We start from the raw sequence: 15,934 nt of genomic DNA, 5'->3' as shown, positions 1-15,934 counted from the left end.
CTACTCATATGCGATCGTAAACTCGTTAATGATGTATATACTTGAAGCTTACAATATTTGACAATCGAAAAAATATTATTCAGGGCTACTTAATTTTCTCCTCGTTATATTTTTGCCTGCTTTTCTACACTAAAAAACCATTTTTTTCCAGAATTCTTGCAAAACTGCCTGTCCTTCACTTTTTTAAGTCATCAATTGCCGTCTAATTTTTCTCGCAAATAACTCTGCTGTCAGTAACTTTATGCTGACATGTTTTTTATAGTTAATTTAGAGGAAGGTATTCCTGACTCGTCAGATTTCATATTAACTGTTTTTTTAGGGAAAAAAATAAAAAAATATGGCAAACAATATTATTGATACTTCTGATCAAAAAAGCAAAGAAGGTGACGCTAAAACACAGTTTGATGTCATTTGTAATGACTTGGACCTAAATGAAAGCATCAAAACAAAAGCATGGGATGAATTTGAACAAATAAATCGTAATGTGACACTTGAGGTATTAGTTTCATATTTTAATTTGTTTTTAAGCCATGGCTTGATTTTTTTTAACTAATTTATCAACTTTTGTTATGGTTTAAAAATATTTGACATAACTGACAAAAACTTTAACCATATCAGTGGATTTCCATTTAAACTCTCTCCATACTTGAATATAGTTTGGGTTCAACATTCTGTTGTAAAAGTACTCTAATTAATTGCTGCTGTTTTACTGCAGCTTCTCCTGTTGCAACACTATGGTTTGGTTTGAAAGAAAAAAAGAAGCTAACGAAAAAATTATTTATTTACTTACAGTCTTCGAATTTCAGATATACTAGCTTCGGCAAATAATTGCCGAAGTAACTTCGCAATTTTTCAAAATCACTTCGGCAGTCCTTCGGCAGAAAAAATGCACTCGACACTTTTTAAAATGAAAAAAATATAAATATGATGCCAAGCCTTGGCGAGTATCAAACATCAACAAATTCAACTGAGTTAATCCTGATGTTTTTGTTTTTCTTGGAAACGATAATACAACCTTGCTTTGTCACTCCACCATTTTGAACCGCAGGCTGAACTGAATAAAATTACGGGGCTGATATTAAGTTTGTCAACACAGTGCAGTGCATTGGTTGAACGGATCGTGTTGTCTACCTTCACGTCGTTTAAGGGTTTTACAATATTCTCCCTTAAAAGTGAATTCGATAGCTGGGGACATCGGGACTATACATTTTCTATTTTTCGTTGTTTTCAAAGTGGGCATTGGAAAGCTATTTGTGTCATTGTGGCGATATCTGTTTGATGAAATCTAGGAGTATGGATAATATGAATATAAAAAAAGGGAAATTACAACAGTCGACGATCGCGTTTTTCTTCGGCAATATTATTGCCGAAACGAAAGCCTTATAACTGCTAATACTTCTGCAATTACTTCGGCAATTGCCGAGTGCGGAAGCGAAATTCGAGGCTGACTTAAGTTTATTCCGAAACAATTATTCTTAATGTCTGTCTAACAAACTTAACAATTTTTTGTGCATTAGTAAAGTTTTTTTTACATTTTTCAGAGTTTTATTGGCTAATTTTAACATGAAATACCATAATTCCTCTTTTTAGCCCCCTCCTTTTATTTAGCCCCTCTTCTATTAAGCCCCCTTACCCCCCCCCTCCCCCCGTCTGCAAACCTCCAGAATTAATTAATAAGTAAAGCTCTGGTTTCTAAGCTGTCTAAGCAGAACCTAAATTCTAAAATATATGTAGGTACAATTTTGAGTTCAAGCTTTTCATGAGTTGGCCAAGGCATGCAGTGCAACTACCTTAGTCAATCAACACAGCTCAGATTAGCTTGAACTTCCATAAAATGCTAATTAAGTCGAATTTAACTTTTGATTAGTTTGGGTCGGCATAGCACAGCTTATAAAAAAAGCTCAAGAATTAGCCTTTTTCTCTTTAGAATTATAAAGACATGAAACTTAATATTTCAAAATGCAAAATATTTTGGTTCAATTAGGAACTATTTATGTACATTCCCTTTATCATCTTTTATTCATTCGCCTAATGATATTATTAGAAGACCAATTTGTTAATATTTAATTCAAAGTAAATATTGACTCAATTGTTGTATATTTAACAGTTTAAATTTGCCTTGAATTGTTTTAAATTTAACTCAAACTTTAAAAATAAAAATAGCGTAAATTGACAATAATCGTCTCATTTGGAATTAAAATATATTTTCTAAATATAATGTGGAAAGGTGTTTCCTTATAAAATTACAAAGATGATTTAATGCCATATAAATTGGTTTCTGTGAAAATCTGCTTGTATCATAAGATTGAATGTGCTCCCTTGTAATACTATCTTAACGAAATAAAAATCTGAATACAACAAATTGTCACCGGAATTAGCAGAAAAGGAAAATGGGTAAGTCCCATTTAAAATGCAATCTCAGTTACCCTAAAGGACAGGTCCTGCAATTATCCAGGCAGAATAACATCCTTACAAATTGACTGCCATACTGAGAACTGGGTTGTTATGTAAAGTGCTCTGAATGTTATAGAAAGAGGATGAATTGGACTGCCCAACAGTACCAAACATAAACCATCTGTCATGTCCTCAGCCATGATTATCTTAACATTTTAGTTCTAAAATAAAAGTTACTGGCGTTTTTTCAAATCTAAAATCTAGACAACAAAATTCAATGTTTAAAATATATTATTTAATGTTAAAACGTGTTAAATGATCTGTTCTTTTTCTAGGGTGACAGTCTTCATTGGTTGGCTTGTTCACTATATGTTTCATGTCGCAAAGCATGTTTAGTAAAAGATCCATCCACAGATGCACCTTCCATTCCTTTAGCCAAACTTTTAAATTTGTCGCAACTAAGGTACATTTGTATGCTTAAATTTTAAAAGCAAAATACCATTATATTGTTTTTAGTTCGCAGACTTCCCCTAAAAAGAAAACTACATAATCAGTAGTGCAGTCACACCTGCGTTAATTGCCACCTCTATAACAATCACCTGCTTACAATGACTACTTTAAAATGCGTCCTTATGATTATAGTAGTTATCTATCATGTGCAGCATACTTTATTTAACAGTATAATGTATGTTTACAAGTCTGACTGTATGTAGAATTATTTATTTTTTAGTGCATGTCAGTATATCATCTCTTTTTTTAGTATGCTTCATTTCTTTCAAAAAGTTTACAAGTGGCTTGACATGGGCAAGCATGGAAATGAATTGAGTGCAAAAGTTGAACAACTCGAAAGAAATTTCTCTGTATCTTCAATTGTATTTGAGAAGTATTTGTCAATATTTGATGATATCTACATAAAAAATTGGACAGAAAGTACAAAGAGAGGAAGAAGGTATTACGATTTTAATCTATTTTTGTCATTTTTACTCTTTATTGGGAAACACCTAATTTACAAATAGCTGGCCTTTTTTGTTATGATGCTTGGTTTAATGTCAGGGGACATATCTTCACAGCTTAGAATATAACACTAATCAGTTAGAACTAAGATTGTCCTTAATTAATTTTCAGGTAGTACAGTTTTACCTATTTTTGATATCCTTACCATTTATTTAGAAGGTCCTTATTACACAATTTGGTAGTCTTGTTCTTACAATAATTATCAGAGGTCATAGCTTTACAGGCTTTGGCATACAACATTATTCTGCTGACACAAGGAATTCTGATGTTAACGGGACACACTTTGCTGTACAGTAAAACTTCTATTAAAATGATCAAGTAAAGCTTTCGACTTTTTAACGATGACAAAAACAAAAATATTTTTTGCTGCAGGAAAAACAGCCATATCGTGTGATTTTTTTATACTCAAAATATAGATTTATAATTTGAGAGACTTGCAAGACTCTTAAAGTGAGTTTGGAGCAAAAACCTTTCTATTAATACAAGTAATTCAAGTAAATTGTTTAAATATTTGTTTTAGTCAAAAAGGTCTGACAGCACTAACAACAAGAGACATATTCAATTTTTGTTGGACGTTATATATTCGTACTAAAGGTTTGCCACTCTGTTTGTGTTTATTGCTTTTTATTTCTTGTCAATAACGCAATGAGGCGACATTACTTTAATTAATTTTTAGTTTGATGTAAACATAAAAATGTATTTTTCACTCTTTACAGCTAATTATCCAGAAATTAGTGATGACCTTGTTAATTCTTATCATCTGCTTCTTTGTTGTGTGGATATCATTTTTGCCAATATTCTTTCATCAAAGCAGTTCAAGTCTTCGTTAAATCCTTATTTTAAAGGTATGTACATTTTGCTGTAAAAATATGTAAAATCTGTTATTGTGTTGTTTTCCTCTTTAAATGTAGTACCTTGTTTTAGGTGTACCAAAGGATTTTATGGATTTTGAATACAATGATGTACCGTCTATTATTGATGATCTTTGTCAACTCTATGAAGGTGGTGTTTTATTCATTGATTGTTTAAGTTTTATTAAGTGACTATATTTTATTTGTAAAACTAACAACTGCATTGGAAGCAGTCTCAATATCTGTATATTAATACCTGTTTTCAATCTCTTAGATTTCTCTCTTGCATGTTTGCTTGTTTTAGTCTATCATACTTTATTAACTTATAAAACGAGAATGTCATTTTGTCAATGTTATTGTTTTAGCAAATCCAATATGTGTTACTGGCTAAAGGCGAATTTCAGTGGATTTTCCCTAGGCTAACAACTTGTTTTTACTTATCCAATATACAGAAACGCCAAATTATAATTGTTTATAATTTTAATTGTTAGGTTTAGCAATTGAGACAAAAATCATTTGCAAGCAGTTTCTTGGTGCATTTTTAGACAACTTAATAAAAAATCATGTGAGTAATTTTAATGTTTGTAGAGTGTACCAATTTATCCTAACTGTTGAAAAAGCATTATCCCTTCTGCTAGTGCTTCTGCAAACCCTTGAATTCTTTCTTCCAACCAAAAAGGTTAGCATCATGGATCTTATAAACTAGGTTTTCAAATTTAATTTGCCATAAAATAAATTAAAGGAAACCTGAGGTATAAAACGATATTGGACTTTGTAGTTTGTTGATATTTTTTTCATATCGTATTTCTTCTGAAAGTTAATTTTATTTCCATTGTTTCGCAGCACATGAGGGGACAGGGGACAAACAAAAAAACTAATCTGATGAGTCAGCAGAATTTAAAATTTAATTTGTAAGTAAAATACTTTACTCTCTTTTTTATACCGAAAGCTGGACATGACTATTTCAGTTCACATTTACAAAATACCACCAAATATCTTTTTATGGTATATTTGATGAAAATCTTTATTGAGCATTGTTTTTGTGCATCGTCTCTTTAGTAGCACAGAAAAATCTTAGTATACACATTAATAATTATTTGTGTCTTTCGCATGTTAAATGTTCTTAACAACAATTCACTATGTTATTTACTGTGAATTCAGAGTTTGCTAAAAACCATCATTTTTTAGAAAGTATCTAAATGATAGTTATGAAAAACTTATCTTACAAAATGGTGATATCGATGAAAGAATATTCATCAAAGAGGATGCGCCGATTAGAATTGGAACCCCTGTGAAACGAGTTACTGCTTTTACTGATGTTGATGAAAGAGAAAGGTTAGTAACAACAATCTTATCCTCTCTTGCTGACGTCAACTAGCTGAGTTACTGTTTTTAGTATATTCCTTTAGCTATACTTGCACTGTCCTCAGATTAGAAAGTGCAGTTTTCTTCCGGAGAATGTTTAGTATAGTAAAGTTTATCATCTACAATAGGTCTCAAGTAAAAAGAAATCTACAAGAGTATTTCAACAAGGTAATTTTTGTGTTTTCTAATTTTTTTTTTTTTTTTTTTGCCCAAAGTTTATGTTCTGTAAAGAGCCTGAAACACTTGAAAACGATTAAATCTTCATTTTGAATCAAGAAAAATGAAAAATTTACACAAAACTATGTTCCTGATTGGTGTGGCCGGACTGATTATTTCTCCTGTTATGAAACATTCAAAATAGCTTTTTAGAATTCTTATCTTAGATAAATAAACAAAGATTACTTAGACAAATGAAGGCCATGGTTTAACTTGTTTTTAAACATGAGTGAAACTTGCATTGATGTGTACCACAACTGATTAATTACGCACCTGAGGTGCTTATTTAAAATTTTGACCAATGGTCATAAAATGTAAAAACAAGATATATATGTTAACAGGTATAAATAAGTGTTTTAATATTGCTTTATAACTGCTTAAACAAAAAAAATATATATAAACATTGTAGCTGATTTTAAACAGGTCGTTCTCTTTCTAATTTCCTGAATATTCCAGTTAGCACCCCCTTTGGCTCCAGTATCATAGTGAAATAATGGATCCTGGGCTTAATCAAGAGGGGCACTTACAAAAAAAATACAAAAAAGGGTGGGTAAGGGGCGCTTAATCGAGCATTAAGGTATGTTGATGTATTTGTTACAAAAAACTTACTTACTATATTCACTGAATGGTAGGTAAAGGGCTTTGTCCCACAAACACCACTTACTGGCCGACGTTGGTTAGATGAAAAAAATTTACGGTATGTGCACTTTGTTTTAAATTGCATTAAATGTATTAAAAAACTGTATTTGGTTGAGTTTAAAATGTTTTATTTATGATAATGAAACTTTTCAGCTTTTAGTGATTTGGTTATAACCTCTTTCTGGAATAATAAATTTTAAGTTAATTGTTTTTGTAGCTATTTAGAATAGGAACTAAGTATCAACAGAATGAGGGTGAGAAAGTTTAGAAATATCTCCGGAAGAAAAGAAACAATTGTTGTCTATTAAGTTATATTTAGACATTTCTTATAAGTGTAGACAATTTACTTGGTTGGGTTTTCTATAGTTATGTATCTAAAGTGGTGTGTATAAGCTTAGTGTTAGTTTTGCTTTTAACAGTACATGTAACCACATAGTTGTGTATCCTGTACTGTGTAATTGTGTATGTGCACACTCATAGTTCAGTATCTACAAGCTTAGTTTTGTATTCCATATTGTGCGCATCCATAACTTTGTTTTCTTACCAATTCACTTTATGTTAAACTTAAATTTTTTTCTAGATCTAGTGAGTCCTTTATCACCCAACCTGCAATACGACTGCAGGAATTGGTAAAAGGTTTAAAACCAGCACCCAGTGATGAACTATACGAAATTTTTAAGTATGATATTTTTTTTATTATTATTTTTCTCCCAGTTCCACAACCAATTCGAATTGACTAACTTTATTCACAGAGCATTCTCACAAGCAGCAACGCATTGATTTATCCATAAACTCTACTGTTATTTCATTTAATAATATTAAATTATGTTTTTAATATACCAGGAGTTGTTATATCATATTCCTAAAATTTAAACAATTTTCACACTTGCTAACTCAGAATACATGTTTACACGTTCAGTTAATACTTGGTTGTATAGTACTTTCAAATGTTTTTGAAACATTTAGATTATTATTTTTATTCATGTGATTATTTCATACGAAGCAGTATTAACTTTCTTCAAAAGATCAAAACGAAAAAAATTAACCTTTTGAACTTACAATACCTTAACAGAACAGAATTATGGTTCGTCTAGGAAGTAAAATAAATACATAACCAGCGTATAGGTACAAAAAAGGTTTAAATTGTTGCACTGTGGTAATTACAAGGAAAATATTTGTTTTTAAAGAATGTTCATGTTTTTAACAATATATACACCTCTCTCACAGGCATGGACCTTTCTATTTTGTGTTATGGCGTGGGTTTTGAAAATAAAAAACGTCTATCTTTTAAGATAAAAACAACATTGAGGAGAAAAAAGAATGCCAGATTTTACTATCTGTATTATTCTTTTATTGTTGCCATTTAATAGTATTTTTCTAGTTAATACTATTTTTATGTTTAGAACATTTAAAGAGAATCCAGAAGAAAATTTAAAAACAATACTTAATAATTTTTCATCAATTTTTATTGAAGAATACTCAAAGGTTTGACATTGTCATATTTTATATTTATATTGTCATATTTACTTAATTATATTTATATTTATATTGTCATTTTTATTTATGTATTGGTATGGTATTTTTATTTTGAAGTCATTGAGATTATGCACTGGTGTGATTTTGAATTTTGAATTTTTAAGATTTATGTTTTATATGGTTTAATTGGTTTTAATGGAAATGTAAAATGGACCTGTCAAGTAAATTGAATATTAAACAGACTTATTTTTGAGGTACTTGATTCGTTTAGTTCCTGAGTAGCTAACTTCTATTGTCTATCCTTTAGAAATTTGATGATTCTAGCAATATTGCAAATAATACTGATTTTGCGAAAGCAAGATTGCATCTATCACTTGTCTTGTTTTATAAGGTGAAGTAAAATAAATCTCTCCTAAGGAAAAAGATAACAGAGTTTAAATTTGACCAATGTAATATTGTTTTTTTAGACTTTAGAAATTTTTTTAAAAGCTGAGAAGAAAAAATCTTCAGCTGATCTCTCAGTAAGTTTTTATGTATCATGTGTTGTTGAAGAACGGCAGAAATTAGTAGTTGGGCATACTAAATTTTAATGTCTGTAAAGATTGTATTTCACAAGTAGTTATATGTTCTTGTGTGTATTTTTTCGTCCTGTTACTGTGTTTCACGTTCTTGAAAAAAGTATTGTTCTGAAAAAATCTTTTGAAAAAGTTGTTGGCTACCCTGTTAAACATCGTAGTGATTACGCTTTCACATTGTGTTCTAATTATTTCTATTTTAGGTTCTTTTGCAGCAAGAAATTTTCATCAAATGTTTGTTTACTTGCTGTCTTGAAATTGTCATTTACTCCTACAATTCTTCCAAGTAAGAAACTCGCTAAATTATATTCAATTCTTGATAAAATCAACAATACTTCTGCCTGTTGTTCACTACATTACCATCGGCATGAGAAATTTTACTGTAGTACTCCTGTATATTCATTATTAAATTATTATTAAATACCTTTACATTCCAAACTAAATTGATAAGTAAAATCCAGAGGTCTAAAATACTGTTGCAAAATTGTAAAAAATTGTAAAAACATGTTCTTAACGTGAACTTTAAGAGAAAAGTATTTCTATAAAATGGGCCTAAAAAGTCATGAAATTTAATGGTAAAATGGCTGAAACATGTTAGAAAAAAACATTGAAACCGAAGTATTGATTTTGTTTAATCTTTTTTATCATAGAGTATTTCCATGGATTTTAAAGGTTTTTAATTTAAAACCATATCATTTCTTCAAGGTAACCTTCTTCAAAGTAATGTTGTAATCTAAAGTGTGAACTAGTTTTCATCTTGTTGTAATCTGAAGTGTGAAACGTTGTAATCTAAAGTGTGAACTAGTTTTCATCTTGTTGTAATCTGAAGTATGACAACATAATAGATGGGAATTAGTCCCATCTATTATGTTGTCACTTTATTCCATATGACATTGGTGATCTGCTTCAATGTTAATGATTATGACAGATAATAAACTTTTTTGTTTTTCATTGTATAGGTTATCGAGTTGGTGATAAGAGGAGAAGACTTATCTAGAGATGTCATCAAACATCTAAGTCGGGTACAATCTTTATTGACCATTACGCTTGCGAAAAAAACCCACAGTAATTCACCCATCAGAAAGATCTACGAGAATTTGCTAGTCACTACTCACAGCTGCCATTTCTGGCTTGCTGGCAGATGGACAAATGTAATATAGACCAGTCGTTAGGTTGCCTTCTGGCCCTATGATTATCGCCCGTTTTATATATCTGAGTCATTGCTATTTCGTGCATTCTTAGCACGAAACATCGAATCAGACGTCATGTATGATTAATATAGAGATTACAAGCATGATACTCGGAATAAAAAAACTGACTCTTTTATGTTGATATGTACCTGTTTATAGATTGAAGAGCAAATATTGGAAACGCTTAGTTGGCGAACAGGTTCACCAATATACTCTGCTTTGAAGACTTATGGTATTCCAAGATGTCAAGAAGTTGCTACAGATACAGGCGTGATGACACCACTCTTTTTTATGTCTCCAACTACAGTGCGTATGAATAAAGATGGTGAGTGAATCTTCCCAGTAAAGCGGTAACTTCTCATTCTTGAAATCAGAGTGGGTGATACTTATTCATCATTTTCATGAGAAAACATTGAAAACTTTGACATTGAATAATTCCAAAGATATTTTTGTCTGGTTATGATACATAATGATAATCGTATTAACTCGTAATAACGTAATAACTGTGTTTACATCTTTTCCTGTTGAAATGTTAATTAACGCAGTTTTGGGGAATATTTCATCTTGAACTTAATTGCATTAATTGCACTTTTTTAATCATTTTTATTTTGTCAATATATTTAAGATTGAAACATAGTTATCAATTAAATTGTTCTTTATTGTGGTTTAATGTTCTATTGATATGGTATTACATGATACCAAAAACCATGAAAATTGCCTAAAAAATGTGAAACTTCTTAAAAACTTTGAATTATATATTGTTGAAGTAAATTTGATTTACACCCCGTCATCTACTTTTTCTGTTTTATCAAGGTAACTCTACTCAGTACTATTTTTTAAACCCTTAGGTGTACAACAATCGCCAATAATCTCACTTCGTGATCGGTTTGGTCCAGTAGCACCTCCAGGTCCAGCAAAAAGAAACTTATTTGGTTCACCTGTCAAAACTGAACCTGCTAAAACAGCTGATAAACAAGCAACAGCTGTTGTGCTGCCACCAAATACAGCTGGTACTGCATTCATTTACATTATTGTTATACTATTTTTGTTAAGCAACTTGTGAAACTCATGCACTGTGTAAAATGTCTCCCTGTTTTTTTAGCTGGTCAACTATCTTCTGTACGTTTTCCAATCATGTTAGCATCTCCGGGATCCAGTCCTGTTAGATTGTTTACAGTGGCTACTCAACGCGGTACTCCACCACGAACAGGTGTTATTCGAATTCCAGCTAGTCCAAGTAAAGCAAACACGAAAAAATACGGCTCTCTTGGTATTTTCTTTCGCAAACTGTACCACATGTCAAGCTTACGATTAAAAGATTTATGTGATAATTTGAGCATTGGGAGCGAACTTCATAAAAAGTAAATTGATTTGAATCTGTTGTACCTGCTTGGTAAATGTTAAGATTTCTAAAACATTTGCCTGCCCTTGTATTTCTTTGACCATATAAAGTGGAAAAATAGAAAGTAGGAAATTTGTTATGCTTTTCAATATGTACAGTGGACGCTATCTACCTCGAACTGGCAATGGACTGGGTAATTCTTTTGAGATAAATAGAGAATACAAGCTCGAGATTTTGAGATAATGAGAGATGATAATAATGATATTATTTAGCATTTCAACCAAGTTTTTTTCATTGCAATGAGTATTTTTTTGTAGGATATGGACTTGCTTTGAGCATAGCCTTGTGGAGAACATTGATATTCTTCGTGATCGTCACATTGATCAGTTATTAATGTGCGCTGTTTATGTGATGGCGAAAGTTACCAAAGAAGACAAATCGTTCCATGAAATTATGAAATGGTATCGCACGCAACCTCAGGCGACGAGTGATGTGAGTGTTTTGATAGCGCCTAGCTAACACGAAGAGTTTAAATGATTGTAGTAACCGAATTGCTAATCTCCTATTTTGGGATCTTTTTCTGTAACCTCGAACCAGTATCTTCTATCTGTTATTTTGCCCCGCCCTATTTAAAAAAATATTACCTCTCAGTTTTGCGTAAAAGCTGGAATATATATGGAATTTTGCGTATTGACCTCATTATGCATAATAACAATACCCCCTTTATCCTAACCCTTATACATAAAACCCTGAGGGAATTTGCATAATTCTAATTGAGCATATCTCCAGTGCCATATTGTATTACTAGTTGGAATTAACGTCCTAACACAATGTTTCTAAATTGTTATCTTCTGTCAGCGAGCAACGTCTTAGTCATGTCTTATAAGAATTATTTTTATTTCTTTCAGGTATACCGTCATGTACTTATAGAAAGGGCAAGCGATCGAGTCTCTTCAGAAACTGATACTGAAGCTTCTTCTACAGCTAATAGTGCTGTGGATAAGGTTGAAGAAAATATTAAAAAAGAAGAAAACGAGAATAATAAAGAAGAAGAAAGGATTAAAACCGACCAAGATAATGCAAATGACGATCAAATGGATAAAAATGTATATAATGACTTGATACAGTTCTATAATATTGTGAGTATTTATCGATATTTTCTTTACAAAAAACATGTTTCAAAGGCACAAAGATGTATTTACATCAATTCTTAATTTCTGTTATAGGTTTATATAAAAAAGATAAAAGATTTTGCTCTTAAATTTGCATCTAATAAAGTCACGGTAAGCGCAATTTTTTTTTCCACGGGGTCGCCAATTCTAAAATCTTATTACGTTTCGGAACCTATTAGTTCAATAAATTGTTGAGAATGATTATGAAGCCTGTATATTTCATAAGTTCTGTAAAATGGTACGGAACGTAACAGTTTCCTGTATTTCTTGAACTTACGGTACGGGTGGATAGAGGGTAAATAGCCTGTGTATTTTGTAGTATTCGATAGTCGAAACCTGCAAACAGTAGGGTGTGGTTGTGTAAGTTGTGGCAACTTATAGCATCCAAACTGTGAAGCATTTATTTGGTATGTTAATTTTAGCTCGATGCTCCTCCACTGTCTCCGTTACCTGTGTCAAGAAAACAAGTGCACTCTCCACGGCAGGTGTCGAAACAACATCAAATCTACTTATCGCCCATCAAATCAGGTAGAATTATACACTTTCTTTTAACCTTAGCTTAGACTATATTTTAAGTCTAAAAATCGATCTTAAAAAAATAAAGGGGGTCAACCCCATTTTTAAATTCTTAGAACGCTAAAAGCCTATATATTAAATTTTGAACAAATAAATATGGAAGTACTCAAAACTGAGTGACTCGGAAATAAGGTGAAACCATGAAATTAAGCATGTCTGCTTTTGCATGTCGTTCCACCTTTTACCACCCAGTGCCCAGACACCAATGACATTCGAACAAAGCATTGTTATTGTATGAAACAAGTAATGTAGCAATAAACAACAGGTTTTTATTTTATTTTTATTGTTTCAGCTGTTCAAATGACACCACGAAGTAAAATGCTATACTGTTTCGATTCGGACTCGCCCAATGTAAGTGTTTTGATATATGTTTTGTTTTCAATGTATGTTTTGTTTTTGTTTTGTTTTTTTCCAACTTTTGTTTTGTTTTGTGTGGACGACTTTTATGTTTTGATTTTGTGTTGAGATCTTGCACATAAATTCATTCAACACAAAGTTTTGCTTAAAATTTGTAAACTTTGTAATTAAAAAAATTAATTGTAGCACCTTTTGGAACTTGCTCTTATAAAAAATCTATATGAATTTTAAAAATAGCAATTTGACCCCGCGCATGTACAGAAATCCGTAAAGTTTAGTGAACGTTGACAAGTCATTAAGAGCAGATGATGTCTGCTCTTAATGACATATGTTTGCTCCAATGTTTTTTTATCAATTACAATGAAAATTAAATAGGTAAATGCGAACTCTCGCTTATCTCGTCCTTATGTCCAAAATAACCATTTGTATCTCGAGTAATAAACTTTTGAATGTGTCTAAAAAATCAGAAGTTAATAATTAGTTCTATTTTATACAGAAGCTTGGTGAAATAAATGCAATGATAAAGGGTGGGACGCGAAGAAGAGTTTTACTCGATGCTGACGAAGAAACCGGTCCAACTGCACCAAAACGCCCATTAAATGGCTTGGTTAAGCGAGCTCAAGAGTTAAGACAGGAGCAAATGAACCATAGACCATTAAACAATCATAAATAAATTGAAATATATGTATATGAATATTTTAGTTATGCGATTCTTTCTATCTCGTGTGTCTGGAGTGAAGGGTTTTTTTCATCCGTGTTACGTTTGTGTTTTACTTCACACGATTTTCAGCTAAGAGACAACGAACAAACTTTGCTGCAGTCCAGTTTTGTGTGTTGATTAAATTTAATATTTTTGTGGAGAACAGATAATGGTTGCGTTTTAAATCATTTTTTTGACTGGAATTATTTTTTTTTTATTTTTACTTATTTTGTAAACAATTTTATGTGATTTTAATATTTCTCAAACATTTTTTTTCTTTTTAATTTTAATTTGTATTTACAATTTATTTTATTTGAAGATAAATTTTTTGTTTCATGGTGTATTCTAGCTCTGCTAGAACTGAATAGAAAGAAATAATAAAATGCAAAATGTGTTTATTTTCTGAGCAGAATTTTACCCCTGTCTGATACCATAAAGATCCTCCGTCCAACGATGTGTCTGCAAAATCAGGGAAAATTTGGGGAACTCGTATTTTTCAAAATAATCAGTAAAAATTCGTAGAAATTTGCTAAAAATTTGTTGAATTTTTTTGGTAAAAAAATGCTCGTGCATAACTAAAACAACGAAAAATAAATAAATAAGAAGTACGCGAATCTGTTAGATTCTTTTCTAGGTTCAGGGTTATTAGGACTTAGGAGTAAGAGTATTAAATCAGGGAAATTCAACCTTTTTTTGACAGACATCTCGCCCTTAATTTTTCATTAAAAATACAAAATTCACCTAATACATGCTACAATAAGGGTGTACCTCTTGTCAAAAACCAGAGGGGTTGGGGGTTGGGTGTAACAAACGACTTTCAGCGGAAAACTTTCTGTGGCACTTTTTCATCCGTTTCCAATGTTCGAAATTCAGGCGTAAGTGAAGAACATGTCCGGGGAAGACGAAGATAATGAGAGACGAAAATATAGAGCAATTTTGTTTGGACTGATAAGGTATACAGAAGTTGCAATACCTCATTTTCAGGTCTTTTGTATTTGTATAATTATACTGCCCAATATAAAAACAGAAAGTTTATTTTTTATTTTTCAGATACATACCACTTTTAAAAGGTTATAAGAACATGAGAGTATTTTTTTCTTGGAATAAAGTGTTACCGTAATGGCTCAATTAAATGCCCAAGCGCTTAATATTCAGCTTGCAAGAAAGGCGTTTATTTGAGGTGGTCGTTTTTTTACACGCAAAGTAGAAACAAAAATATTTAATGAGACGAACTTGAGAAAGTGAAGACGATATTTTGAAAATAACCATTTCTTTATTTCATTCGAGAGAACGGTAAGAAATGTATGAACTCAACCTCCACACCAGCGTCTGTTGTTTCCTTTTTCAGAAAAGACACAACATGCCCTTGGGACGAGGTTGGTATGAGCTCTAACTAACTGTCCTTCCATCTTCCCAAACCAAAAGATAATCATGATAATGAGGATTTCTTTATTGTGCCATCTCTATATTAACAAGAAGCCCTGGGGGCTCTAAGAATTTCCGCTCGCTACCAAAATATTTGATGAAAACCTGCTAATTCGTTGTGTTATTGTGCTAAACATTTGAGGAGGTTTGGTGCATGAACCTCTGAAGATAAAGCACACAAGTGACATTATATCTTACAACAAACGCAAACAAAACGAAACGTGTCATAATAAACTCACATTTTAAAATAAACTGCTAACAAAAAATATAGCCTATCATTCATGGTTGAAAGTCTTGCGATTGAAACGTTTATGGTCTTAAACGGCATTTAGTTGACAAAAAATCAAAATTTTGCTGTGACCAACATTTTCAGCATACTTTTTTTATTAACTGTGCCAATTTTTGTCGAAAATAAAGCAGTTTTAATTTTTGGTTAAATTTTGGCCTAAAATGACATTTAGGTGACAAAAAATCAAACTTTTGTACCATCACCATTTTCAGCATACTTTATTTGTTAACTGTGCCAGATTTAGCCGAAAATGAAGTGGTTTTAATTTTTGGATCAATTTTGGCCTAAAATGGCATTTAGGTGACAAAAATCAAAATTTCGATGTCACCATTATCTTCAGCATACTTTTTTTG

At 31.5% G+C, this 15,934-nt stretch overlaps 1 protein-coding gene across 2 annotated transcripts; it reads left to right on the top strand.

Moving 5' to 3' along the window:
* The first annotated feature begins 294 nt into the window (after positions 1-294).
* LOC130613887 (retinoblastoma-like protein 1) lies at positions 295-14,257 on the top strand. Of its 2 annotated transcripts, XM_057435241.1 has the most exons (27): positions 295-496; positions 2,730-2,857; positions 3,155-3,343; positions 3,929-4,002; positions 4,125-4,253; positions 4,333-4,410; positions 4,751-4,824; positions 5,103-5,170; positions 5,448-5,594; positions 5,753-5,792; positions 6,473-6,537; positions 7,060-7,158; positions 7,883-7,964; positions 8,263-8,346; positions 8,423-8,476; positions 8,734-8,816; positions 9,181-9,235; positions 9,490-9,552; positions 9,880-10,045; positions 10,569-10,730; positions 10,823-11,081; positions 11,380-11,554; positions 11,971-12,201; positions 12,289-12,345; positions 12,657-12,762; positions 13,103-13,161; positions 13,664-14,257. In XM_057435241.1, exons 1-27 carry the CDS (start codon positions 338-340, stop codon positions 13,838-13,840), a joined length of 3,063 nt encoding a protein of 1,020 aa, XP_057291224.1. In that variant the 5' UTR covers positions 295-337; the 3' UTR covers positions 13,841-14,257. The 2 variants fall into 2 exon arrangements, with proteins under 2 accessions (XP_057291224.1, XP_057291225.1); XM_057435242.1 differs by lacking the exons at positions 5,753-5,792; positions 6,473-6,537.
* The last annotated feature ends 1,677 nt before the right edge of the window (positions 14,258-15,934 follow it).

Source organism: Hydractinia symbiolongicarpus, chromosome 11, assembly GCF_029227915.1.
Source record: "Hydractinia symbiolongicarpus strain clone_291-10 chromosome 11, HSymV2.1, whole genome shotgun sequence".
Lineage (NCBI taxonomy): Eukaryota > Metazoa > Cnidaria > Hydrozoa > Anthoathecata > Hydractiniidae > Hydractinia > Hydractinia symbiolongicarpus.
The sequence above is the reverse complement of the archived record's forward strand: the minus strand, read 5'-3'. Positions and strand labels throughout refer to the sequence as shown.

Coding starts and splice junctions, on each gene's coding strand:
- LOC130613887 (XM_057435241.1), top strand. CDS start 338: ATGGCAAACAATATTATTGATACTTCTGATCAAAAAAGCAAAGAAGGT. Junction 3,344..3,928: donor AGTACAAAGAGAGGAAGAAG/GTATTACGATTT, acceptor TATTTGTTTTAG/TCAAAAAGGTCTGACAGCAC. Junction 12,763..13,102: donor CTTATCGCCCATCAAATCAG/GTAGAATTATAC, acceptor TTATTGTTTCAG/CTGTTCAAATGACACCACGA.